General features: G+C 41.2%; 1 protein-coding gene across 6 annotated transcripts in view; it reads left to right on the forward strand.

Annotated features, from left to right (window-relative positions):
* cdk7 (cyclin-dependent kinase 7) overlaps nt 1-24,312 on the forward strand; it is a 39,538-nt gene extending 15,226 nt beyond the window's left edge. For 3 of the 6 annotated variants that reach the window (XM_085981960.1, XM_085981923.1, XM_085981969.1), the window contains 8 exons: nt 621-689; nt 817-927; nt 4,597-4,715; nt 5,535-5,634; nt 7,609-7,695; nt 8,504-8,653; nt 9,837-9,981; nt 16,247-18,620. In XM_085981960.1, coding sequence (XP_085838086.1) covers nt 621-689; nt 817-927; nt 4,597-4,715; nt 5,535-5,634; nt 7,609-7,695; nt 8,504-8,653; nt 9,837-9,981; nt 16,247-16,329 — 864 coding nt within the window. In that variant the 3' untranslated portion in view covers nt 16,330-18,620. Of the gene's footprint in view, nt 1-620; nt 690-816; nt 928-4,596; nt 4,716-5,534; nt 5,635-7,608; nt 7,696-8,503; nt 8,654-9,836; nt 9,982-16,246; nt 18,621-21,131 lie in introns of those variants that run through there. The other 3 variants (XM_085981933.1, XM_085981945.1, XM_085981952.1) reach the window with 3 other exon arrangements.
* Nucleotides 24,313-26,016: the final 1,704 nt, after the last annotated feature.

Consider the following 26,016-nt stretch of genomic DNA (forward strand, 5'->3'; position numbering starts at 1 on the left):
GTGAAAGTATTGAAGAATAAAATAGACATAGCAAATAATTCAATAGTTACAGACTTTTCATGTTAAAGCAAACCTACGGGATACACAATGTGCAAGATATTTCACTAATTAGGGAGCTAGCAAAATACTGCAGCTGTTGGAAATCCGAAATAACAACAGAAAATGCTGGAAAAACTCAGCAGGTCAGGCAACATCCGTGGAGAGAAACTTGAGTTGACGTTTCGGGTCGAACCCTTCTTCAAAACTGGAAAGAAAATAATAGATTGAAGGCAGGGCTGCGATCGGACAAAAGAAGTTCTTTGTAAAGCTATGAAAATATTCAAAAGCATTGTTTCCCTGTAGTAGAGTAAGTGTCATCAGTCACACAGGAGTAGTAGGAATCTTAGAGTTCATTTCAAGAAACTATTTTACTCAAACCAAATAGGTTAAAAATCATGCTATTTCTACTCAAGCTATTTATATTTGTGAGCAGTACTGAATTTAGTAAATTATGGAGCCATGTAGCTTTAATCTCTGTTATCGTTGTGTGAGATAATAGGGGTGTTTTGGTTTGCTTTTCAAAATTTAACACTCAAGTAAATGGAAGTAAAATGCTGACTTTTTGTAATTTTTCTCCTTAGCTTCTTGATGCTTTTGGCCACAAGTCCAACATCAGTCTTGTGTTCGACTTTATGGAGACCGATTTAGAGGTAAAATTTAACATGTATGTCACTTTCTGGCTTGCGTTCCATAAGTGACGCAGGTGACAGGAAATCAGACACTGTTGTGCCTGGCATTCTAAAAGTTTATTTTTAACTGCTCTTTCACCAAATACAGGTAATAATAAAAGATACCAGCCTTGTGCTGACTCCTGCTAACATAAAAGCATATACGTTAATGACACTCCAGGGTCTAGAATATCTTCATATACACTGGATTCTACATAGGGTAAGTGTTTATTATGTATTATTATACCTGAATGTCTTGACAAAGAATGTGCTCCACCCACATACCTGTTAAAAACCATATTCCTTCTAAATTCAGCATTTTTAAAGAAATATCAATGTAGCAATAAATGCAATGTGTACTTGCCTCTAACATCAGCCCTGTTTGCAGTATTATGTTGCTCCACGCTTTCTGCCTTGGCAATTCTATGGGGAGCCCTGCATCCTTCCATTTTACTAAAACAGGTGAAAGGCAAAGTGATTCCCATTCCGAATGCCTGCTCCACTGCAGTGTAAACTACCTCCACTATCAACAAGGACAGGAGAGGTGGGGAGGGAAAGAGTTCAGAGAATGCTGTGTAAATATTACAAATTCATCACTGTTGGTGCCGAGTGCTGTGGAGCAGACTCACAAGCTTACCATGTGTCTTCTGCTTCATTAAAATACTTTGGAACATTAGAGTGGAGGGACACCAGAAAGTAGCAGAAGGGAGGTGAGATGAAGTGCATAGAAAACTAGGAGGGACAAACAGCAACAAGGCAAAGAATGATGTAGAAAGAGCAGGAATTAGATGAAGGGAAAAAAGCAAAGCCGACTAGCATGGTGTTGGAATGCATGTGTGTTAATGCGAGGAGTGTTACAAATAAGGTTGATGAGCTGCAGGCACAAGTTGCCCTATGGGGTTATGATATAGTGGCTATGACGGAGACCTGGCAGGAATGGGAACTAAAAATACCTGGCTACAAAGTATTCAGGAGGGATAGGAAAGGAATAAAGAAAGGAGAGGTGCATGGGTGGCAGTATTGATCAAGGAAAATATTACAGTTCTACAGAGGGATGATATACTAGAGGGTTCAAAGACTGTATCTATTTGGTTAGACTTAAGGAACAGAAAAGGAGCTGTTACATTGCTGGGTGTTTACTATAGACCCCCAAATAGTGAGAAGGAGATAGTGGAGCAAATCTGTAGGCAAATTTCAGAGAAATGTAAAAATATTAGAGCAGTAATAGTAGGGGACTTCAGCTACCCTAATAGACTGGGGGAATAAAACAGAGTAAAGGGCAAGGAGTGTGAAGAACTCCTAAAATGTATACAGGAGAACTTCCTTAATCAGTATGTTTCTAGCCCAACGAGGAAGGAAGCAGTGCTGGATCTAGTTCTGGACAATGAAGTAAGGCAACTGTAGTGTGTTGCATTGGGAGAGCATCTGGGTGATAGTGATCATAATATAATTAGGTTTAAAGTAGTTATGGAAAGGGTCAAAGAAAAGTCAAAGGTGAAAAGAGCCAATTTCAGTGATTTAAGAAGGGATCTAGCACGGGTGGATTGGAAACAAAGAGAAAACAGGAAAACAGTAAATGAGCAATGGCAGGCCTTAAAGGTGGAGATAATTTGGCTATAAACCAAGCATATTTCTATAAGGAAGGTGGGGTATCCAAAGCTTGAGTTTCCTGGATGACAGGAAATAGAGGTTAAAATAAAACAGAAAATGGAGGTTTATGATAAATGTTATGTACCGAATACAGTAGAAAACTAGGCAGAATACAGTGAGCAGAGGGAAATTAAAAAAGAATATAAGAAGGGTAACGAGAGAGTATGAGAAAAGATTAGCAGCTAACATAAAAGGGAACACGAAAATCTTTTATAAACATATAAAAAGGATAGTTAAATGAATGGTGGGGCTGATTAGGGACAAAAAAGGAAATCTTGTGGAAGCAGAGGGCATGACAGGTACTGAATGAGTACATTGCATCTGTCTTCACAAAAGAAGAGAATGAAGTTAATGTCGCAGTACAGGAGGGGGGGAGTAGAGAAATTGGATTGGATAAAAATAGGTAGAGAGGAGGTGCTAAATAGGTTGGCATCACTCAAAGTTAACAAGCCAGCTGGTCCAGATGGGATTCATCCTAGGTTGCTGAGGGAAGCAAGGGTGGAGATAGCAGAAACTCTGACCACTATCTTTTAATCCTCCCTGGATATGGGAGTGGTGCCAGAGGACTGGAGGATTGCAGCTGTTACACCCCTGTTCAAGAAAGGGGAGAGGGACAAACTGGTAACTACAGGCCAGTCAGTCTAACGTTAGTGGTGGGAAAACCATTAGTAGGGACCATTGTCAAGGACAAAATTAATTCTCACTTGGAGAAGCATAGGTTAATACAGGACAGCCAGCACAGATTTGTTAATGGCAAATCATGTTTTAACAGAGAGGGTTGATGAAGGTAGTGCAGTAGATATATGTATGAACTTTCAAAAGGCATTTGATATACGCCGGAATGGACTTGCTGGGCTGAATGGCCTGTTTCTGTGCTGTATATTCTATGTAAGTAGCACGTAACAGACATATATGGAAATTAGCTGCAAATGGTATTAAAGTGACGGTGGTGATTTGGGTAAGAATTGGCTAAGGGATAGGAGGCACAGAGTAGTGGTAAACAATGATTTCCTGACTGGAGAGAGGTATGCAGTGGGGTCCCCCAGGGTCGACATTAGGATCATTGCTTTTCTTGTTATATATAAATGACCTGGACTTGGATATAGGGAGTACAATTTTGACGTTTATGGATGATACAAAACTTGGCAAGGTAGTAAATAGTGAGCAGGATAGTAGCAGACTTCAGGTGGACCTAGACAGACTGGTGAAATGTGCAGACACGTGGCAGATGCAATTTAATATAGATAAGTGTGAAGTGATGCACTTTGGGAGAAACAACATGAAGAAGTGGCAGTATAATTTAAATGGTACTATTTTGAGGGGGTGCAAGAGCAGAGGGACCTGGGGGTGCATATTCACAAATCCTTGAAGGTGGCAGGGCAAGTTATTGAGGCGTTATTAAAGCATATGGTATACTTGGCTTTGTAAATCGGAGCATTGATTACAAAAACAAGGAAGTCATGCTAAACCTTTACAAATCACTGGTTAGGCCTCAGCTGTAGTATTGTGTAAAATTTTGGGCACCACACTTTAGGAAGGATGTCAAGGCCTTGGAGAGGATACAGCGGAGGTTTACCAGGATGATACCAGTTATTTAGAGAGATTAAAGAAGCTGGGATTGTTCACCTTCGAGCAGAGAGGGTTAAGGGGAAACCTAATAAAGGTATTCAAAATTATGAGGGGTTTTGATAGCGCAAATAGAGAGAAATTGGCAAGTGGATCGGTAACGAGAGGTCATAGATTTAAAATAATTGGCAAACGAACTGGAGGGGATATGAGGAGAGATTATTTCACATAGAGGGTTGTTATGATGTGGAACGTACTGCCTGAAAGGATGGTGGAATCAGATTCCATAGGAACTTTCAAAAGGCAATTGGGCATGTATTTGAAGAGAATGAATTTATGGGGGAAAATCTGGGACTAAATTGGACAGCTCTTTCAAAGAGCCGGCACAGGCACCACGGACCAAATGGCCCCCTTCTGTGCTGTAAGATTATATGATTCTATTGGAGTTTGAACATCCTGTTTATGCCTCTCCCTCTCCATGTAAGCAGTTCAAGAGCTTTATTGCAGTGTGTATAAATTTTCCCTTCTGCACGAACATTACTGTTCTACATTAGCAATATCTATCCAGCTTTTAAGTAATTAAATAGTCTCTCTTCCACACTGCTGGCTTGTTCTTTACTTTGAATGTTTATAGATGGTCATTATAGTATATCCATTTTAATACATTTTTCAGGATATGAAGCCCAACAACTTATTAGTGGATGAGAATGGAATCCTTAAACTTGCTGATTTTGGCTTGGCCAAGTCATTTGGAAGCCCCAATAGAGTGTATACACATCAGGTAGTAACAAGGTAACATGTCCACAGGAGAACTTTGGAAAACCTTTTAATTATGTGGAATAAAATGAAGCAAGTTGCACATTTTCTGAAGATTGACCTGGTGCTATCAATGTGCGTTGAGCCCACTGATCTGGCCTGCTTTTTTGTATCAAAATTCCCTGCCGCTTAGAAAATATACATCATGGTCCAAAGTAATCTTCTGCTTTCCTTCCTCTCTGTTTAGTGAGGCAAGGCAAGCAAGATGAGAAAAAAATTGCTTCCTTTGCTTTCCTTTACTAGGTGTAGAGCATTGGAAATAATATTGTAGTATTAGAAATAGCACCAACTTAGGGAGTGTGTGAAATGGGAAATGTATATTACTTTGGTATTCAGTCTATTACAAAATAATATTACAGCTTTATAATGTCCTGTTTTGGATAATTATGCAAAGAGTTTAATCAGTAGACTTTGTTGTGGTACTCATTTAATAATAACATCTATTTTTTATTGTTTTGAACTTCTGATAAACAATTCCCTAAACAGCAGCAGTAAAGCTACAGCTCTCTGGCCTGCTTATTTACAACCAATTTATAAGCTTTTACTTTTGTATTTGTAATTATGGAGACAAAACTAGACTAGATGTGACAAGTACTTTATAACTGAGTATTATATCTGTCTCTAAGTTCTTAAAGTATTTTTGATTTTAAAGCAAGCCTATTTTTTTTTGGAGGGGGACTAGAGGGAGGGCTCTAGAGGTTTATTTCCGGCCTCCATGAAATTCTGCTTTCTGTTGGTGATAGCATTTCCCAATTTCTGGAAGCACTTTCTTGAAAATGCAATGCTTTATTTCAGATGGTACAGATCACCAGAGTTATTGTTTGGAGCCAGGATGTATGGTGTTGGAGTAGACATGTGGGCAGTCGGTTGTATATTAGCTGAGCTACTTCTTAGGGTAAGTGCTAATTAATGAGAGAAACTGGGTAAACAAGTCTCTTTAAATGTTATTAAAATTTAAGTTAAAAGTTACTTTCCCTCCAACATGCCCTCAAATAATAATTTCATCATTCCTTTTAAATGTTCCTGCCATTTTTTATTAACATGGTGTAATGAGAATGTATTCTGTGAAGCCTTAGCTTCCTTTTTCTGGTTTATTCTGTTAGTTGTAGAATCATCCTCAATTGTACTAAGACCAACAACAACTACAGAGCCTTGAACACAATAAAACTTCCCAAGGCGCTTTACAGGAGCATTATCGAACAAAATTTGACACCGAGCCACATAAGGAGATATTAGGGCAGATGAGGTAGGTTGTAATGAGCGTCTTAAAGGAGGAAAGAGAGGCGGAGAGGTTTAGGGAGGGAATTCAAGAGCTTAGGGCCGAGGCAGATGAAGGCATGGCCGCCGATGGTGGAGCAATTAATATCAGAGATGCGCAAGAGGCCAGAATTGAAGGAGCGCAGAGATCTCTGAGGGTTGTAGGACCGGAGGAGATTACAGAGATAGGGAGGGGTGAGGCCATGGAGGGATTTGAAAACAATGATGAGAATTTTAAAATCGAGGTGTTGCTCAACCAGGGGCCAATGTAGGTCAGTGAGCACAGGGGTGATGGTGAACGGGACTTGGTGCGAGTTAGGACGCGGGCAGCAGAGTTTTGGATGAGTTTAGGTTTGTGGAGGGTTGAAGATGGGAGGCCGGCCAGGAGAGCGTTGGTATAGTCAAATCTTTGAAAAGTTTCCCCCACCCATACACTATCTCTGACCACTCCACCCCTCCCGTGCCTCCTTCCCTACCCTCATGGCCTTTCTGAGTAAGTTTTGCTGAATCAGTGTAAGTTAGCTGTGACCTTGTCCTCTGGGACACGAATTGAGGCTGGTCAAACTTTCCCTCTGCCTTGAGGCAATTGGCAACTGTAAGAAAATATGGGCCGAAATTTGCAGTAGGTAATAATGGCGAACTAACAGCGTTCGCTGCTATTACCACTTTGAAACTGACCGCAACTTCAGGATGTAGAGCGTGCGCATCTAAGTGCGGAAATCCTGACGTTGCGGTCAGTCATTCACTGCTCCGACACTGGCTGCGCTGTGGGTTCCTTCTTTCCCCCCCCCCCCCCCCGTGTAATCAGTAAAACTGATGAAAACGTGGTAATATCGCTCTTAAATACCCCATTAAATGTTAGGCCTTGTTGGATTAGGTGCAACTGGGGTTTAAACAGTGTATTGACTTCTAAACAAATGTGATGGCCCTGAAAAACGAATTTTAATTTTGTGGTGTGTGAAATTTCTCCATTATGATAAAAAAAAATTAAATATTTAAGAAATGTTTAAAAAAAAAAAAAAAAGTTTGCTCATGATATTTCCAGTTCTACCTTATCCCCATGTGAGCCCCAATCTTTGTTTTGCTCTCTAACATTTTTAATGTTCATGATAATGTCATGCTGTAGAGTACAGATGACGTGGGAACTGTTAGAGAGGTGGCGATGGCACTAGAGAGCAAGCCTGGGCAGCAGCTACAGTGAAAGACTGGTTAGGAGCAACGAAACCCTTGCTGCAGTCCAGTTGTGAGCGTTTTGCGGTCTGGATGTGGACCGTGGTCAGGGGCGGACTGATCAAACCCCGAGTGCTCCTGTGAATGGCTCGATAGCATTGTATTATTGGTGCCTCCCTTTTTCCATGATAATTCTGAAGAATCCTGCACCCTTCAGAGGGAGCTAGTTTGCACCTGACTATTCAATAGCTGGCACAGTGTCGTTGAATGTTTCACTTACTTATTAAAACATCTGGATTTCTTTTGAATTCAAAGCCCGTTTCTAGCCTGCTACTTTAAAGGGCACTGACTGCATTGCATTTCAATTTTATTCATGTATCCTAAGTGGTTTGAGAAGACAAAAACCTTCTGTCGGCTTAACTGTTATTTTGTGTTAACACAGACGCCATTTTTACCTGGAGATTCCGATCTAGATCAGCTGACAAAAATATTCGAAGCTTTGGGTACTCCAACAGAGGAACAATGGCCTGTGAGTTAATTTTTTTAAATTTGAAAATGGGTATTTCATTTAAAGAGTAAGAATGAAAACTCATTGTATATTCGTATGAGGTGAGTACTGAGATGTCGAGTACTTGTTCCACAGCAGGTGGTTTAAACTCTGAACTACTGATTTTATAGTTACCTCCTGCCCAGAGACCACCGATCCCTTTATTTTAATTCGGTAGTTTCAATTTAGACTAATCCTGCTTTAGGCATATCCCCTAATATTGGAGTCGATCTGCAATCTTCAGCACCGGGGTGTAAGGGTTTGGTGGACAGAAAACCATATTATAAAATAATACGGTCTTCTGCTTATGATTTTTCATCCACTAAAATGAATCATGAGCAGCTTGTGCCTAATTTTGTAATATGGGCTACCGCCTGCTAAGCTCTTACAATCTGATACTGAAGAGGAAGAACTACCCTAAAGTTTCTTGTTTGACAAGTGTACAGCCTGTTTGAAGAACAAACTAATTTTTTTTCTGGGCCTTTGTGCACAATAAAAACATCAGAAGTAGAATAAACCTTTTAATACGATTGATCTAGTTACACAATATACTTCATTTGGCTGTAAGAGTTTCTTAATTTTGCCAGAATAAATATCAATAAAATGAACATTGTTTATCTGATTAGATGCTACCCCGATCACGTTAGAAAAGCAGAAAGATTTTATTGTAATCATGTGTTATTGGGCACTTTTGATTTGTGACCATGCGTTACAGGGCACTTTGCATTACTTTCACACCCACATCCAAAACAGATGCTTCAGAGTTTGCTTGAATATTTTGTAATTGCAGGGAATGACCAGCCTTCCTGACTATGTATCATTTAAAAGCTTTCCTGGAACTCCACTTGAGCACATATTCAGTGCTGCTGGGGATGACCTGCTGGAATTGCTACAAGACCTGTTTACTTTTAATCCCTGCGCAAGAACAACAGCTACACAGGTAAATGGATGCTGATTCATTATTCTGATTTACATAAAGGGCTGAGAGCTACAGTTCGCTCTCCATCCAGTCAACTAGGTTTGCATTTCAGTAGAATTAAATGTATAAGTACGGGGGTGGACAATTGAATACTTTTTAGGGTGTTTTCTCCTCTTTTCCCCCCCCCCCCCCAACACTAATCTCAACTGGGGCATTGGCAAGTGTGTTGCAATTTGTTAGCAACCTCCTTACTCCTCTGGTTCACAACAGCACATTTCGAGTAAGCATGAGACTTCGTAGTGGAGTATACAGAACAGACTTTTATTGATACATAATAAAGGTGATTGGCCTTAACTGTATACAGAGAGTGGCTTTTCCGGTTTCTGTATCTTTCGAGCACTCTGACATACTGTTGAAAACTATGATTCTTTATACACCATATTTTGACTGCATCAAAGGAAAATGTCATAAATAAGACTGTATGACGTACCTATTCCCAAACCCTTTGAAATAGACCATTCATGTAAACAGTTGTAGTTTATTTACTTCAAAACTACTTCCCTTAAGCAAGACTTCCTGAAATGGATTCACTACCCCTGTTTTATTACCCTAAAACTAAAGTTACATTTTATTACCTACACTTATTTCCTTACACAAGCACTTTACATATCAGAAGATAAGCCATGCTTTCTCTTCACAACACTTCAAAGTCATCCTGTTTATATTGGGAAAGCCTGTTGCTTCAAGACACAAAGAAGTTCAACTGTTAACCCTTAACTTTCCAAGATGTCCAACATACATCTCTCCGGGATGTCCAACACAATTGACCTCAATGTCCCTGGGCTAGAGAGGGGAATCCTGGCCAGTGTTGTCATCCTGAATGCTAACTAGTGACTCCTGTGAATGTGTGGGTATCATATGAGGATGGGATTAGGTGAATTGCAGAAGGGTGACCAACGCTAGTAGAACTGTACTCCAGGAAGGAGTCGACGCTTTCAAGCGAGATGGGGAAATGAAATTGGCAATAAAAGTAAAAGACTTCATGAGAGGCTATGGTTCCATTTTTGTGTTCATGGCAAACCCGTAATCGTGCAATTTAATTCCTAGCCTGTTGGAAGGGGATGCTTGATGAGCTGATTAGCCTCATCTTCTGTACTTTATTAAGTGGTACTTTGACTATATTGCAAAATTATGTTCTTTCAAGGCACTGAAGAAGAGGTATTTTAGTAACCGTCCAGGACCAACAGCAGGACCTCTATTGCCCCGACCCAACTACTCAACGGAAGTCTTAAAAGAGCAAGAGGTTAAGACAGGTTTCAAGCGTAAACGAACTGAAAACATGGAGCAAGGTAATGGGTAGCCTTCTCATTGGATTTTTCCACTTCTCAGTTTTTTTTCCCCCCCAAATTGCTTTCTAAGGTGCATAACCTGCAGTCTAACTAGATGTATGTGGCTTATGATGAACACCATGTCTTCTGCCAATGGTCTGCAGGCAACTAATAGAGGGTGCTAAACCACATCCTTTGATGATTTGCCTCCTATTACCAAGGCTTCTATTCTGTACAGGGCCTGATAGCTTGGCTGTAGTTGAAACATAGAAGTTGGGAGCAGGAGTAGGCCATTCGGCCTCTTGAGCCTGCTCCGCCATTTAATTAGATCATGGCTGATCATCCAAATTCAGTACCCTGTCCCTGCTTTCTCCCCATATCCCTTGATCCCTTTAGCCTCAAGAAATATATCCAACTCCTTCTTGAATATATTTAATGAATTGGCCTCAACTGCCCTGTGTGACAGAGAATTCCACCGGTTCACCACTCTCTGGGTGAAGAAATTCCTCCTCATCTCAGTCCTAAATGGCTTACCCCTTATCCTTAGACTGTTGACCACTTCTTTGACTCTGGAAGACAGATTATTTATTGGGATTCAGACTTGTGCTGTCCCACGGACCGGGAGATCCAATAACCTGTTAATCAACTGGGCACCCTAAACTTGTACTATTTCTAACCAACTTGTTTCTGAAATGGAAGCAGAAAGGGGATCGCGCACAGATTCACTAAGATGATACCACGGATTAAAGGCTTTAGTTGGGAGGGTAGATTTCATTACAGCAGAGAAGGTTAAGAGAAATTTGATAGAAGTGTTCAAAGTCCTTAATAAGATAAATAGGGGAAAGCTATTTCCACCAATCAGTGAGCTGGTAACGAGAGGATAAAAGTTAAGATTATCATCAAAAGAATGAAGGGAGAGGTTAGGAGAATTCTTTTTACACAGAGTTGCTGTGAGGACATAGAATGCTCTACCAGCAACAGTGGTGGAAGTAGAATCCATAAGACTTTTTGAAAGAAAAGTGAATAATTACTTAAAAGAAAAATTGCAATGGGTATAAGGAGAGAGCTGATAACTAGAGCCATGCAGCCATGCTTCAACGACGAGGTGAGCATTGCTGTCAGATAGAAGCAGCCATGTTTTCTGACTGGCGACAGCATGAATGTTCAGCCTATTCATCCAGGCTAGCAAAAGTGACTGTGTGCTTGCTGGCCTGTGTGCCTAGAGCAAGAAGGAATGAATGAGTTATGTACATCCCAATTTTGAGTGGGATGAATTTTATGTTCAACTTCCCTTCAAGTATTTTCTTTGGACCACAAATCCAGTATTAAATACAACATTTTATTAGTCATTTTGTTTTATTTTATTTGGCTTATTGTAAATAGAGATACGGCAGTGCTTTGATATCTCCCACATCTTTCGGTGAAGTAGCTTTTATCTCTATCTAGAAAAGTATGTCCACATCTTGGAAATCCTATTGCTAGGAATTAAAGTTAAAATTATAGCTGGTACAACCCCAAAAAGCGTGTGTTTGACTAATCTTTCATGGAGCTAATTTAAATTTCAGGCAGCTAATCCTACTACATTACTATAAATAATCATCAATGCCATGGCTGATAGTTGGGTTAATCACCTCTTCCATTACTGTTTTGTAGTGCTTTTTTGTTAAAGAAATGCTAGGACAGGGGATTGGAACATTGGTATCATTGTCAGCATCAAGAATCCACAAGTTGGGTACAACAGCTTGAGATGCAGAGTAATGCTTCCTCTACTCAGGCCCGACATGGTGTCTTAACCCTAACTTGTGAAGAGTACCCTCAAGTACACCAGTGTGACATTTCTATTTCCCACACCATCCATTCTTGTAGCCTCTTTGACAGAAATGATCAATTTGTTCCAAACTGTAGATCACTTTATGCACTCTTGGTATGTAATTGAGACTATTCAAATTAATTTCACTTAGCACCCTTTCAACAGGCAAAGAAGAGACTTTGATCTCATCTGTCTGAGCTGGAATTAAACCCCGATTCTTTAGGTGAAATGAATCTGAGCCTACTCCACTGCGTCATCTACACCTTCAACTACTGATTTTGAAACAGCAGTTGCCAAGGTTAGAAATTTAGACTAGTTGTGTGACAATTTATATGAAGTAATTTATAAAGTTGTTCTAGGGATTGAGTGCAGTATAGGAATGTACCCAGTTCCCCACACCTAAATAATTTATACTAATAAACTGTTGAAGGGTAGTAATGGCCCGGATTTTGCGGTGGGTAATGACGGCAAACTGTCAGTGTTACCTCTCTCAAACTGACCACAACTTCAGGATTGAAGCTAAACGTGGAAATCCCGAAGTTGCAGTCAGTCATTCACTGCTCTGCCACAGTCTCTGTGGAACCCCTCCCCTCCCCCCCCCCCCATTGCCGACAATCAGTGAAATCTGTGGAACTGACAACAACAAGCTTTTCTGTGCTAATATTGCTGTTAAACACCCCATTAAATGTTAAGCCTTGTTGGAATAGGTGCACCTGGGGTTTTAACACTGCAAAACGTATTTTATATTTGTGGAATGTCAAATTTCTCCATTATGATAAAAATGACTACATATTTAGTTTGTTCATGATATTTCAGCTTCCACCTTAACCACGTGTGCATGTCCCAATCTTTATTTCGCTCCCTGCAACATTTTTAAAAAGTGCAGATAATCAGTGTTTTTCATTTCATTTCCTGGTTTGCTGTCTGTGAGAATTCTTCAATGTGATTGGCTGCTTAGACAGCTTGATTACATCACTGCTGCTCTTTGCTGGAGTTCCCCTTTTGGCAGCGCTACAATCAATTTCACACCGAGGAAGCTAAAGTTCTCCCCACAGAGGTCGCAAGATCTCTGGGCAACTTTCTTTGAGGTCAGCGGCGATCGCCACCGCTTCACCACTGACCACAAATTACAGGCCATTGTATTAAATGGTCACAAAAAAACAGAAAATCCTGAAACTACTCTGCAGATTAGGCAGCATCTGTGGAGAGAAACATAGAAACATAGAAGATAGGAGCAGGAGTAGGCCATTCGGCCCCTCGAGCCTGCTCCGCCATTCAATGCGATCATGGCTGATCATCCAAATTCAGTACCCTGTCCCTGCATTCTCCCCATACCCCTTGATCCTTTTAGCCTTAAGAAATATATCCAACTCCTTCTTGAATATATTTAATGAATTGGCCTCTACTGCCTTCTGTGGTAGAGAATTCCACAGGTTCACCACTCTCTGGGTGAAGAAATTCCTCCTCCTTTCTGTCCTAAATGGCTTACCCCTTATCCTTAGACTGTGGCTCCTGGTTCTGGACTCCCTGACCATCGGGAACTTCCTTCCTTAGTCTGTCCAGTCCTGTCAGAATTTTATAAGTTTCAATGAGATCCCCTCTCATTCTTCTAAACTCCAGCGAGTATAAGCCCAGTCGACCCAATCTCTCCTCATACGTCATTCCTGCCATCCCAGGTATCAGCCTGGTGAATCTTCGCTGAACTCCTTCAATGGCAAGAACATCCTTCCTCAGATAAGGCGACCAAAACTACACACAATACTCAAGATGTGGTCTCACCAAGGCCCTGTACAACTGCAGCAAGACATCCTTGTTCCTGTACTCAAACCCTCTCGCTACGAAGGCCAACATACCATTTGCCTTCTTAACCGCCTGCTGCACCTGCATGCTTACCTTCAGCGACTGGTGCACAAGGACACCCAGGTCTCGTTGCACTTCCCCTTCTCCCAATTTATTACCATTCAGATAATAATCTGCCTTCCTGTTTTTGACACCAAAGTGGATAACCTCGCATTTATCCACGTTATATTGCATCTGCCATGCTTCTGCCCAATCACTCAACCTGTACAAATCATCCTGGAGTTTCTCGGCATCCTCCTCACAGCACACACGCCCACCCAGCTTTGTGTCGTCTGCAAACTTGGCGATATTACATCTAGTTCCCTTGTCTAGATCATTAATATATATTGTAAATAGCTGGGGTCCAAGGAGCGATCCCTGCGGTACCCCACTAGTCACTGCCTGCCACTCGGAAAAAGACCCGTTTATTCCAACTCTTTGCTTTCTGTCTGCCAACCAGTTCTCTATCCAAGTCAATACCTTTCCCCCAATCCCATGTGCCTTAACTTTACACGCTAATCTCTTATGCGGGACCTTATCAAAAGCCTTCTGAAAGTCCAAATACACCACATCCACTGGTTCTCCCTTATCTATTTTACCAGTTATATCCTCAAAAAATTCCAGTAGATTAGTCAAGCACGATTTACCTTTTGTAAATCCATGTTGACTTTGTCCGATCCTGTCACTGTTTTCCAAGTGCTCTGCTATTACATCTTTTATAATGGACTCTAGCACTTTCCCCACTACCAATGTCCGGCTTACCGGTCTGTAATTCCCCGTTTTCTCTCTACCACCTTTTTTGAATAGTGTGGTAACATTAGCTACCCTCCAATCCATGGGTACTGTTCCAGAATCCATCGAATGTTGGAAGATGATCAGCAATGCATCTACTATTTCTAGGGCCACTTCCTTAAGTACCCTAGGATGTAGATTATCAGGCCCTGGGGATTTATTGGCCTTCAATCCCGTCAATTTCCCTAACACCATTTCCCTACAAATACTGATTTCTTTCAGTTCCTCCCTTTCATCAGTCTATATGTTTCCCGACATCTCTGGGAGGTTATTTGTGTCCTCCTTTGTGAAGACAGAACCAAAATATGTATTTAATTGGTCTGCCATTTCTTTGTTCCCCATTATAAATTCCCCTGATTCTGACTGCAAGGGACCTACGCTTGACTTCGACAACCTTTTTCTCTTCACATATCTATAAAAGCTTTTACAGTCAGTTTTTATGTTCCCTGCAAGCTTACTCTCATATTCTATTTTCCCCTTAATTAATCCCTTTGCCCTCCTTTGTTGAATCCTAAGCTGCTCCCAATCCTCAGGTTTACTGCTTTTTCTGGCCAATTTATATGTCCTCTCCTTGGATCTTATGTTATCCCTAATTTCCCTTGTTAGCCACGGTTGAGTCATCTTTTATGTTTTTTATGCCAAACTGGGATGAACAAATTCTGTAGTTCATCCATGCGATCTTTGAATGTTTGCCATTGCCTATCCACCGTCAACCCTTTGAGTGACATTCCCCAATCAATCCTACCCAACTCGCACCTCATACCATCGTAGTTTCCTTTATTTAAATTCAGAACCCTAGTCTCTGAGTCAACTACTTCATTCTCCATCTTAATGAAGAATTCTATCATATTATGATCGCTCCGACCCAAGGGGCCTCGTACAACAAGATTGCTAATTAATCCTTTCTCATTACATAATACCCAGTCTAAGATGGCCTGATCTCTGGTTGGTTCCTCGACATATTGGTCCGGGAAACCATCCCGTAAACACTCCAGGAATTCCTCCTCCATAGTATTGTTACAAATTTGGTTAGCCTAATCTATATGTAGCTTAAAGTCACCCATGATGACTGCTGTGCCCTTATTGCACGCTTCTCTAATTTCCCTTTTAATGCCATCCCCAACCTCCGCATTACTGTTTGGAGGTCTATATACCACTCCCACTAACGTTTTCTGCCCCTTGGTATTTCTCAGTTCTACCCATACAGATTCCACATCATCAGAGCTAATATCCTTCCTTACAATTGTGTTAATCCCTTCTTTAACCAGCAATGCTACCCCACCTCCCTTTCCTTTTTGCCTATCTTTCCTGAATATTGAATACCCCTGGATGTTGAGTTCCCAGCCTTGGCCACCCTGGAGCCATGTTTCCGTAATCTGAATCAAATCATATTCATTTAACTCTATTTGCGCAGCTAATTCATCCACCTTATTACGAATGCTCCTCGCATTAAGACACAAAGCTTTCAGGCTTGTTTTTTTAATGCTCTTAGACCTATTAGAATTATTATTTACTGTGGCCATTTTTGATTTAAACCGTTGATTTCTCTAACTGCCACTTTTGTTTTTCTCCATCCTATCATTTGCTTTTATCCTTGTTTCCCTTTCCTCTGTCTCCCTGCTCGGGTTCCCAACCCCCTGCCATTTTAGTTTAAACCCTCCCCCAGAGCACTAGCAAACACTCTCCCTAGGACATCGGTCCCGGCCCTGCCCAGGTGCAAACCGTCCGGTTTGTACTGGTCCCACCTCCCCCAGAACCGGTTCCAATGTCCCAGGAATTAGAATCCCTCCCCCTTGCACCATTCCTCTAGCCACGTATTCATCTGAAATACCCTTCTATTTCTAGAGAGAGAGAACAAACAAGTTAATGTTTCGAGTGTGCAAGCTCTTTGTCACAACTGGAAGATATTACCGATGAGCAGCATTTAAAAAGGAACAGGACAAGAGAAAGGAGAGGGGCTAAAAACACATACAGGAAAAGAAATAGAATGACCGTAAAAGAAATAAAGTAACTTGTGTAGAAAATAGGAGATGCTTAAATTGCACAAGTGATACAAATATGAGATATTAAGAGTCACAATGAGAGAAACCAAAGAAATAAAAGACATAGAGTGCTGAATCGTTAAAAGGGTGAAGGAATAGGTAGGTTAAAGGGAGCTTGGAAAAACTGGCAAAGTGTTACAGGCTCCAGTGGCCCAGGAGCCTTGTACAAGGAAAAATCAGGTTAACACCAAGCATGCAGACCACCCGACAGCACAGTGTTCCAACAGGGGGTCCCCACCCCAAGCACTAAGCTCCCTCCACCCCCCCTCTCCCCATCCCCAGAAATACTGGCACACCCTTTCCACATTGGCAGCACCTCCTGCTAGAGCAAAAATGGGAGCTATTGTTAAGGTCTGAAGTTGTTAAAGACAATACTAAAGCCAGAGGGCTGCAAAGTGTCCAGTAGAAAGATACGGTGCTGTTCCTCAAGCTTGCGTTGAACTTCATTGGAACCGTGCAGAAGGCCACAGACAAAGAGGGACAGAGGATTGTAATGGCAAGCTCTTCCACGTGGTCACAGTTACGGAAAGAATGAAGGTGTTTTGCAAAGCGGTCACCGAATCTGCGTTTGGCCTCCCTCATGTAGAGGAAACCGCACATGAGCAGCAAATGCAGTATACTAGGTTGAGGAAGTACACGTAACTTGCTGTCTCACCTAGAAGGAGTTTGGGACACTGGACAGTGGTATGGGAGGAGGTGAATGGCCAGGTGTTGCATCTTCTGCACTTGCATGGACGGTGCCGGGGAAGGAGATCAAGTGGTGTGATGATAGAAGAGTGGACAAGGATGTCACGGAGAGAAAGGTCCCTTTAGAAAGCTCAGAGGGAAGGGGAGGGAAAAATGTGTTAAGTGAGTGGATTATGTTGGAAATAACGAAAGATAATCTGTTGAATGTGGAGGTTTCTGGGGTGGAAGGCAAGGACAAGGGGGATCCCTATCACGGTTCTTATGTGGGAGGGAGGGAAGGGTGAGCGCAGAAGCATGAGAACTCCAGTTGCCTACTACATTAAAAGAGAATCGTCGGCTGAGGAAGAAGGAAGATATTTTAGAAGCTCTGGCGTGGAAGGTGGTAACATCAGAGCAGATTTATCAGTGAAATTGGGAGAAGGGAATGGAGTCCTTACAGGAAGCAGGGTGGGACTAATCAAGGAAATTATGGGAGTTGGTGGGATTGTAATAGATGTTGATGGAAGGTCCATCCCCAGAGGTGAGAGAAATCCAGGAGGGGAAACAATGAGTCAGAGATGGTCTACATAATGGTAAGGAGGGATGGAAATTTGAAGCAAAATTAATGAACTTCTCTAGATCAAAGCAAGAGTGACCTGACACAGACATCACTGTAATGGAAAAATAGGTCAGGGTGGCCAGAGTAGGACTGGAACAAAAAATGTTCAACATATTCAACAAAGGGACAGGTATATTTTATCTGGGGGAAGTGAGTGGAGTTTAAGAAAAAGCTGCTCGATGTGAGAACAAGTTCAGTCAGATGGAGGAGGAAGGTAGTAGTAGATGGGGACTGGCTGGGCTGCTGTTCGAGGAAGAAGAGACGATCCTGGTGAGGGCTGGAGGCTTAGAGGGACTGTACATTCATAATGAAAAGGAGACAATTGAGGCTAGGAAACTGGAATCTGATAGTGGCAGAGGGTGTCAGAAGTGTTGTGGATGGATTGGGACTGGACAGAGGGGAAAAAATAAAGTCAAGATAAGAAATGAGTTCAGTCTACCAGGACAGTTCTGTTTGTGGATCTTGAGGAAGAGGTAGAAGTGGGCTGTGCCGGGTTGGGAAGTTGTGACGTCGTTGGTTGGGGAATCTCCAGAGAAGAGATCAGTAATGCTCAGGGGATTGGTGGCTTGGTGTTTAGTAGTGTGGTTGTGGTTAAGGAGTGTCCAGAGAGTTGGTGTTCAACCTTGGCAGGGTAGATGAGGTCCTTCTGCCATACAGTAACAGCACTCCCTTTGTCACTGATTTGATAATGATGCCAAGATTGGACCATTGCCGTAGTACATATTAAATGGTCAATACTGTACTACCATGTGAGTAATGTGTATGTATAACATTTTCTTAGGGTCACCTGTCACTTGTTTTCTGTAGTCTGTGCTTTCAAGGTTTTCATTCATTGAAGACATAGTGTACCCTGTTAACAATTTTCAAATAAATTAATCTTTTTATTCACAAACGGACTGTGTCCATTGTAAAACTTGGTGGTTTAAATTTATTAATCTCAAGAAATCATTCCAGAGTCTTGACCCTTCTCTGAGGAGTGCTTTTCCTTAGTGTTGTAAGTATTGAAGAACTAAGATTGAAAAAAACAAATTGACTATCCTCTAGATGAAACACATTTGCCTTTTCCAAGGATCCTGAAGTGAAAACAGGTGGTGCCTTCCTTTGATTAACAAAGATTTTTTTCAGGTTGGCATCTTTAGATGAGGCCTAAAAGCTTGCATGTTTTTTCTGGATTTATTTCTCTGGACTATTTTTGAATAAAACAGGATGGTCAGTTTTGTCAATCAAATGGCATTCTAAACCTACTCCGAAATAGGAGTGTGTGTTAATGGAAGGGTACGGATGTCTCGGTATCTAATGAGATATTTTGGGCAAATCCACTTCCATTGATCTCTAATATTTGCATTTTAGCCTTATTCAACCCTTATTCAATCAAGCCTTCTTCCCTGTCTAAATACATTGTTAAATACTTTGATTTTTAAATGAAGGTGTTTGTTAAGAGATTCTAGAAGTTATGCAACTTAATCTTAAGATAAAATTCATACAGATAAGATGCAATTTTCTTTGCCCAACCCCAAGGCAAATCTATTTGGCAGAGTTGGAAGATTCTTTCTCATCCCATTTCCTAGGTCAGTGAAACAGTCCTCCCAAAATATTTCATCTGTCATTTTCACTAAGAGTTCTGTTAAGTGTGATATTAAGAATACTGTGTCTCCCACGTGCAGAGATGTGTTCTGCTCTGCAAAACTGCCTTCCCTCCCCCTGAATTGTGGAAATGTCCCTATACTAGTACCCAGTAGGTTCTAAAGTAATGGCAGAAAACTTTTTTTTTAAGCTTGAGTGTCATATGGTGACAAAACATACAACAGAATCCACAGTGAGAAAAGGTCCATGATTGTTTATCATGGACTTCCCTAATACACCACCTGTCGACCCTCTTACTTTAAGAAACACTTGAGTTCCTTCCCCTGCCTATCCAGGGAGAGGTGGGAGGGGGATACAAGCAGTGCTATTATTATCTCTATAACCTTCAATTATTCTTCTCAACATATCAATCTAGATCCTTTTAAAGGTGCCAACTGATATTGAATCAACTATTTTCTCTATCTGTTCCATGTATCCAGTAACCTGTGGGGAATGATTTTTTTTGTCTACTCTTGAACCTTACTTGAGACTTGTGTCCTCCAGTTCTAACATCATTGTCCATGCTAAGTAGCTTGCTTACTTCAATCATATGCTCACCGTCTTCAACTTTATCTCGATATTCCAGGCTCTCTCTTTCCCTACTTATGTATTTAATTATCAACTTTGAGAGTCTTAAGGTTTTAAACACATCAATTTGAAATGGCAGCTCTTACACGTCTGTCTTGTGCTACTAGTGACATGTACAGTCTGTTGTGTTCACTTTTAGTTTCCCTCTGCAATTTCTTAAACGTCCCCTTAGTTTTCAACATAAGCTTTTTTTTAACTAGCTGAGTCTCTGGCATGCCTATTGTTTCTAATCCCTGTTTCCTTCTTTATTCCCCTCTGTTCAACAAAAGACTTTTCTTTAGTTTTTGTCCGCCACTGTCTCTGTGTTGCTTTCCCTCTCTTTATGTTCTCTATTTTAACTCAGCTGTTCACTTTTACTTTGCCTTGGCTCATTTAGATTCTTCTCAATTCTGTTATATCCTGGCAACTGCTCGGCCCTTTCAAACTCGTAATGTTGCTCCTGCATTTAAGTTGTGACTGTGTTTGTGACCGCCTGCTTCTGTCCCATCACCCAAATGGTGCTCCCTGAATGTGGATGTTCTTTGCTTCTCACTTGCTGATACCACACCTGCAGGAGGCCCCAAGTCTTGGCCAGTTGCGACCAGAAGACAGAGGGCAACAATAGGTTCTAGTGAAAATGAAGCCCAGATGCGATTGGTTTGATTCTCCCCACTCCAGGCACATGTACGATTTTTCTTTCTGCTATAGCGTGCCACTGTACACATGAAAAGGAAGAAAGATGGAGTGGCCCGTAACAATTAAAGCTCTTCAGTTATAGTAGATGGTAGACGCAATCATTGAAAAAATATTCCTCCTTCACTTAAAAATTCAAACATTGTGAGGAAAATGTCAGGTATCATCGCCCCCCAAGAAAAGGCCCGTGGCTTTATCCATTGATGCGAACTATGTTCAAGCTACTAGGAGATGCAGAAGAATCCTAAAATATCTTTTTTTTTCCTTTTATGTTTTAACAAAAAAACCATCCCAGCCAACTCTCCTTTTTGTGGGGTGGTGACAAGCGTCTGCTTCATTTGAAAACCTACATTGTACCTTGTGATAAATAGTAATTCAATTTGCAGCATTGATGGTTCTGGTGAAGTTGTAGAAGATGTTCCATTTGTTTCACGCAGTCTGTGTCCACCTAGATTTATTAGTTGACATAAATTTATTTTCATTAATATCCAGATGTAAATGTTGTTGCACTTATTTTTAGGTGGCCTGGCTAAGAGATTAATTTTCTGACCCTTGTTGTCGACTCCTGCTGATACTGGACAGAAATGGAACCAACATATGTGATAAAAGTTAATATTCCAGTTACTTATTGTAACACAAAGACTTAGCTGCTGTGTACAAAGTGGAGTAGATTCATTACATTCAAAAGCGTCCTGATTGTGTACTTGTGAATAATAATGCCTCAGTAATTTTTCAATAAACATCAAAAAAAATTGGACATTTGCTCATTCTGGTGCATATGTTGCAATCAAATACCTTTTTAATACAGGTCTTGAATAGAGAACTGGAGCTCTATTTTTACATAACCTATATGGCACCTGACTGATGTAATAATGGCCACAGTGATGATATACTGCAGGATGTCTAGGGCCTGTAAAATCATTTCTAAGTAAAGATCAACACATTCAAGAGAGGATAAAAAAAATGTAAGCATGAAATACCCCAGAAATGCCACCAGAGGAGCATGGTGTTGTGGTGTCTAACCGGATTATTTACCTTAGAAAGATTGGTATGTGCAATCTGTGATACTCGTGTAGTTTGCAATGTTTTTCTATCTGGATTTCATTCTAGTGCAGATCAATCACTGCTTTAGTGAAGGTTTCCTAAGTGTTGTCTCTATTTCCTAACTCGCATCTCCATGCTGCTTTTCATCTCAACTTATCTATGACTCCTTCTCAACATTCTTAATAACCTACTTCCCTGTTTCACTATTATACAGAGGCCTCCTTTTTTGTCCATCCAGTTCTTGTTTCTTGCTTGTCTCCATCATTCCTTGGCTCAGTGTTAGCACTCACCTCTGAGTCAGAGTGTCATGGGTTAACGCCCCACTCCAGCACAGAATCTAGGCTGACACCTCAGTGAAGTACTGTGGGAATCCTGCACTGATGGAAGTACTGTCTTTTATATGAGACGTCTGCCTCCTCAGGTGGATGCAAAGGTCCTATGGCACTATTTGAAGAAGAGGAGGTGAGGTCTCCTGGCCAACATTTATCCCGCAACCAACAATCTGCTGTTTTGGGACCTTGCTGTGTGCAAATTGGCTGCCATACTTGCATTGCAACAGTGACTACACTTCAAAAGTACTTCAGTGGCTGTGAAGTGCTTTGGAATGTCCTGAGGACTTGAATAGTGCTATATTAATGCAAATTCGTTTGTTCTTATTAATCATTCTTCGGAATGTGGGCATCTCTGGCAAGGCCGGCATTTATTGCCCATTTCTAATTGTCCTTGAGAAGGCTATGCTGGGCCTCCTTGAACCACTGCAGTCCATGTGACCAAGGTAATCCCACAATCCTGTTAGTTCCAGGATTTTTACCTAGCAATGTAAGAAAGAATGGCGATGTATGTCCAAGTCAGGATGGTGTGTGACTTGAGGGGAACTTAGAGGCGATGGTGTCCCCCATTCCTCTGCTGCACTTGTCCTTCTAGATGGTGGAGGTTGCAGATTTGGGAAGTGCTGCCAAAGAACCCTTGGTGACTTGCTGCATTGCATCCTGTGGATAGTACACACTGCAGCTACGGTATGCCGATGGTGGATAGAGTGGCTGTTTAGTGTAGTGAATAAGGTGCCGATCAAGCCACCTGCTTTGTCCTGGCTGGTGTCGAGCTTCTTGACTGTTGTTGAAGCTGCACCTGTTCAGGCAAGTGGAGAGTATTCCATCACATTCCTGAGTTAAACCATGTAGGTGATGGAGAGGCTTTGGGGAGTCAGGAGGTGAGCCAGTGAGACAGGACATACCTAGGGATGGTGATGGAGGAGTCTGGGATGTTGACTGATTGGTATGATTCTGCAAGTATGTCAGTCTGTTGCTTGACTAGTCTGTGGGACAGCTCTCTCAATTTTGGCACCAGTCCCCTCCAGATGTTAGTGAGGAGGACTTTGCAGGATGGACTGGGTTGATTCGATGCCTAGGTTGCAGTCGAGTGGTCCGTCTAGTTTGATTCTTGTTTTCGTTTCTAGCGGTCTGATCTTGATAAGGCACCAGAGGCCAGTTAGAAGTCAACCACATTAGTGTGGGCCTGGAATCACATGTAGGCCAGACCAAGTAAGGACGGCAGGTTTCCTTCACTAAAGGACATTAGTGAACCAGTTGTGTTTTAATGACAGTCCAACAACTTCATAGTCACCTTTACTGGTACCAGCATTTATTTCCAGATTTTTAAAACTGAATTCAAATTCTCAAACTGCCATGGTGGGATTTGAACTCTCGCTCCCTGGATTATTAGTAGGTCTCTTTCTTTTTTTCCCCTCCCTGTCTACTATGCTAGTAATATTTTTGTTCTACCTTTTCTTTATTACCAGCACTCTCGTGCCTGTGTCAGAAAACCTTTATTTTCCACCTTTCTCTCAACGGTTGACTGCCTCTCACCCCGTTTCCTTCTCTCCCTTATCCTCTCTGTAGCCGACAAATGGAAACAGGTCTGATGCTGAGTACAGGATTTGATGACCATTTCATCTGACCTCAGGCCAGTATTAAACTGCATCTCTGTCTCCATGGCATCAAATTTCAAACAAGCAGTGCAAGTGTTTAAAAACAGTGTTATGAAAAAACACACACACACTACCTGCTAACTGTATAAGACATTAAGCAACTCTGGGCCAAACTATAGATACAGTGCAATGTGACCTGATGTTTATTTTCTACAATATTACAGAACATTTAAAAGCTGTATGAATATAGAAACCATTTTTCTTAAAATGCTGTGTAAAATTCTAGTCTTATTTCTGATGGCTTTCACAATCTTATTTTATGGTCTTTGGTTGGATTTTTCCAACATTCTTATTACTTCTCTATTACCTCGTGCTGGGAAATGGCCGCACCTCTAAATCTGGATAACGATTGTCATTTTGTGCTGCATCTGGTTGCAGAAAAACATTCTTATGGCTGCAGCAGATGGATTTTCTTGACAGAGGTCAGTGCCTGAGTTCAGAACTCCAGAACTGGATGAAACATGAACTAATTCAAGGAAAAAGTTAAAAATGAGGAATTTTCTGAAGGAAAAGCCACAAATGGATTGCAAAAGGAAAATGCAAAGAATAATATTCAGCTCTGACAGATGCTATTTATTACAAATGTATTCCTACCTTATCAGTAATATTGCTATATAATCATAATTCCATGTGGTGCAGTGTTTGATTTGAATAAATATTATGTTGTAAACTTGCCTCTTTTTAGAAAGCATAAAAACCGAAGGTAGCTGTCATATGAGCGGACCCTGTTGGTTATTAGGGGCGCAAAAAGACTGGGTAGGGGGAAATTTCCTCATGGCTTTTCCCGCTGCACCGCCATTAACTTCAGCAGGAGTTCAGAAACCCCCTTCTTGCATGTAACAGGGTTTCCACTGATGCACTCGACAAGAGAACAGCATCAGTAGAGACCAGGAAGAAAGCTGCAGAAGATGTATCGTGAGATCACAAAGGCGGCAGTTAGGCTCAAGTAGAGCTATGTGGGAATTTCCAGTGTAAAGCAAGTCCCTAACTTGGGTTTAGAAGCTTTGGTGGAACTTCAGCAGTAGTGACTCATTACTGGCACTGTCCAGGAGATCGCAAGACTCTGCACTGTCACCGGCCAAGAGACGAGGACCCTTCTCCTGACCTGTATCAGCACCTTATCCAGTCACTTTAAATATTGTTGACTTGTGCAAACATATAAGATGGTTAACACTTCATGAATTCTTCCTTGAGAAAAGTACAATACAACACCAACTTGCATTTATAGAGCGCTTTTAACGTAGTAAAATGTCCCAAGGCACTTCACGAGCATTAACAAGCAAAATTTGACACTGAGCCACATGAGGTATTAGGACCGATGACCAAAAGCTTGGTCAAAGAGGTAGGTTTTAAGGGGCATCATAAAGGAGGAGAGAGAGGCGGAGGGAATTCCAGAGCTTAATGCCTAGACAGCTGAAGGCATAGCTGCCAATAGGGGATGTGCAAGAGGCCAGAAACACAAAACACAGAAATCTCAAACGGCACCAACAGGAAGTCCATTAAGTCCCAGTGCTGGTTCCATATGTACTTTAAGTGGCCCAGAGCTGAACATGAAAGGATTACATGGATTCCTGAGGAAATTTATTTTGGGCTTTGTGTTTTGATCATTCTGATTTAAGGAATTTTATTAAATTTATAATGAGCTTCAACCAATTAGGGGAACAGCAAAAACCGCACGAAAATTCAGTGAAAAAAACCAAGAAAATGGCAGGCAGCCCTGTGTGACTCGCACCACCTGGCAGTGCAGTGGAAAACCTACATCTGCAGTGTAACCGGGAAATAGGATTTTCCCATTGTAAGCTGTTGACATGCAGTTTTTCTATTATAAACACTGACATAAAAAGGGTTACAGAAACATTGTAATGAACTAGAAGTAAGACTAAATCTGGACAGGAAATGCACACCATACAAAGGACATTTAATATATTAGAGTTAAATTGCTACAACAACTGAACTGATATGAATGAATGATACAACACAGATTAAGCAAAGAAGTTAGAGCTCTAACCTGCTGCACCATAGAATGACAGCATGGGGTTCGTGCTGATTCTCCACATGGTGAGTATCTGATCTTGTGTGTGTGTGATGAAATAACTGTTCTGGATTGTCTGTTGTTGTACTTGTTAATGTTTGGAATGTTTTACAGGTGTAACCACTAATGTTCCTCCCTAGCTCTGCCTTTATGGATCCTCCTGATTGGTGTGAGTCTTATTTATAAGAGCTGGGTTTTACTCATAAGGGCTGGGTCGGTGATGAATGATGGTTGCCCTGTGTTAACTTGATGCCATGATTCTTTACTTAATAAAAGCCTTTAGTTTTAAGTTTTAACCTCATGGATTCAGGCAGTTATTTGGCACATCAATTTTATTAAATA

The sequence above is a fragment of the Somniosus microcephalus genome, chromosome 1 (assembly GCF_052327205.1).
Source record: "Somniosus microcephalus isolate GS21.2 chromosome 1, FLI_Smic_1.0, whole genome shotgun sequence".
In the NCBI taxonomy this organism is placed as follows: Eukaryota; Metazoa; Chordata; class Chondrichthyes; order Squaliformes; family Somniosidae; genus Somniosus; species Somniosus microcephalus.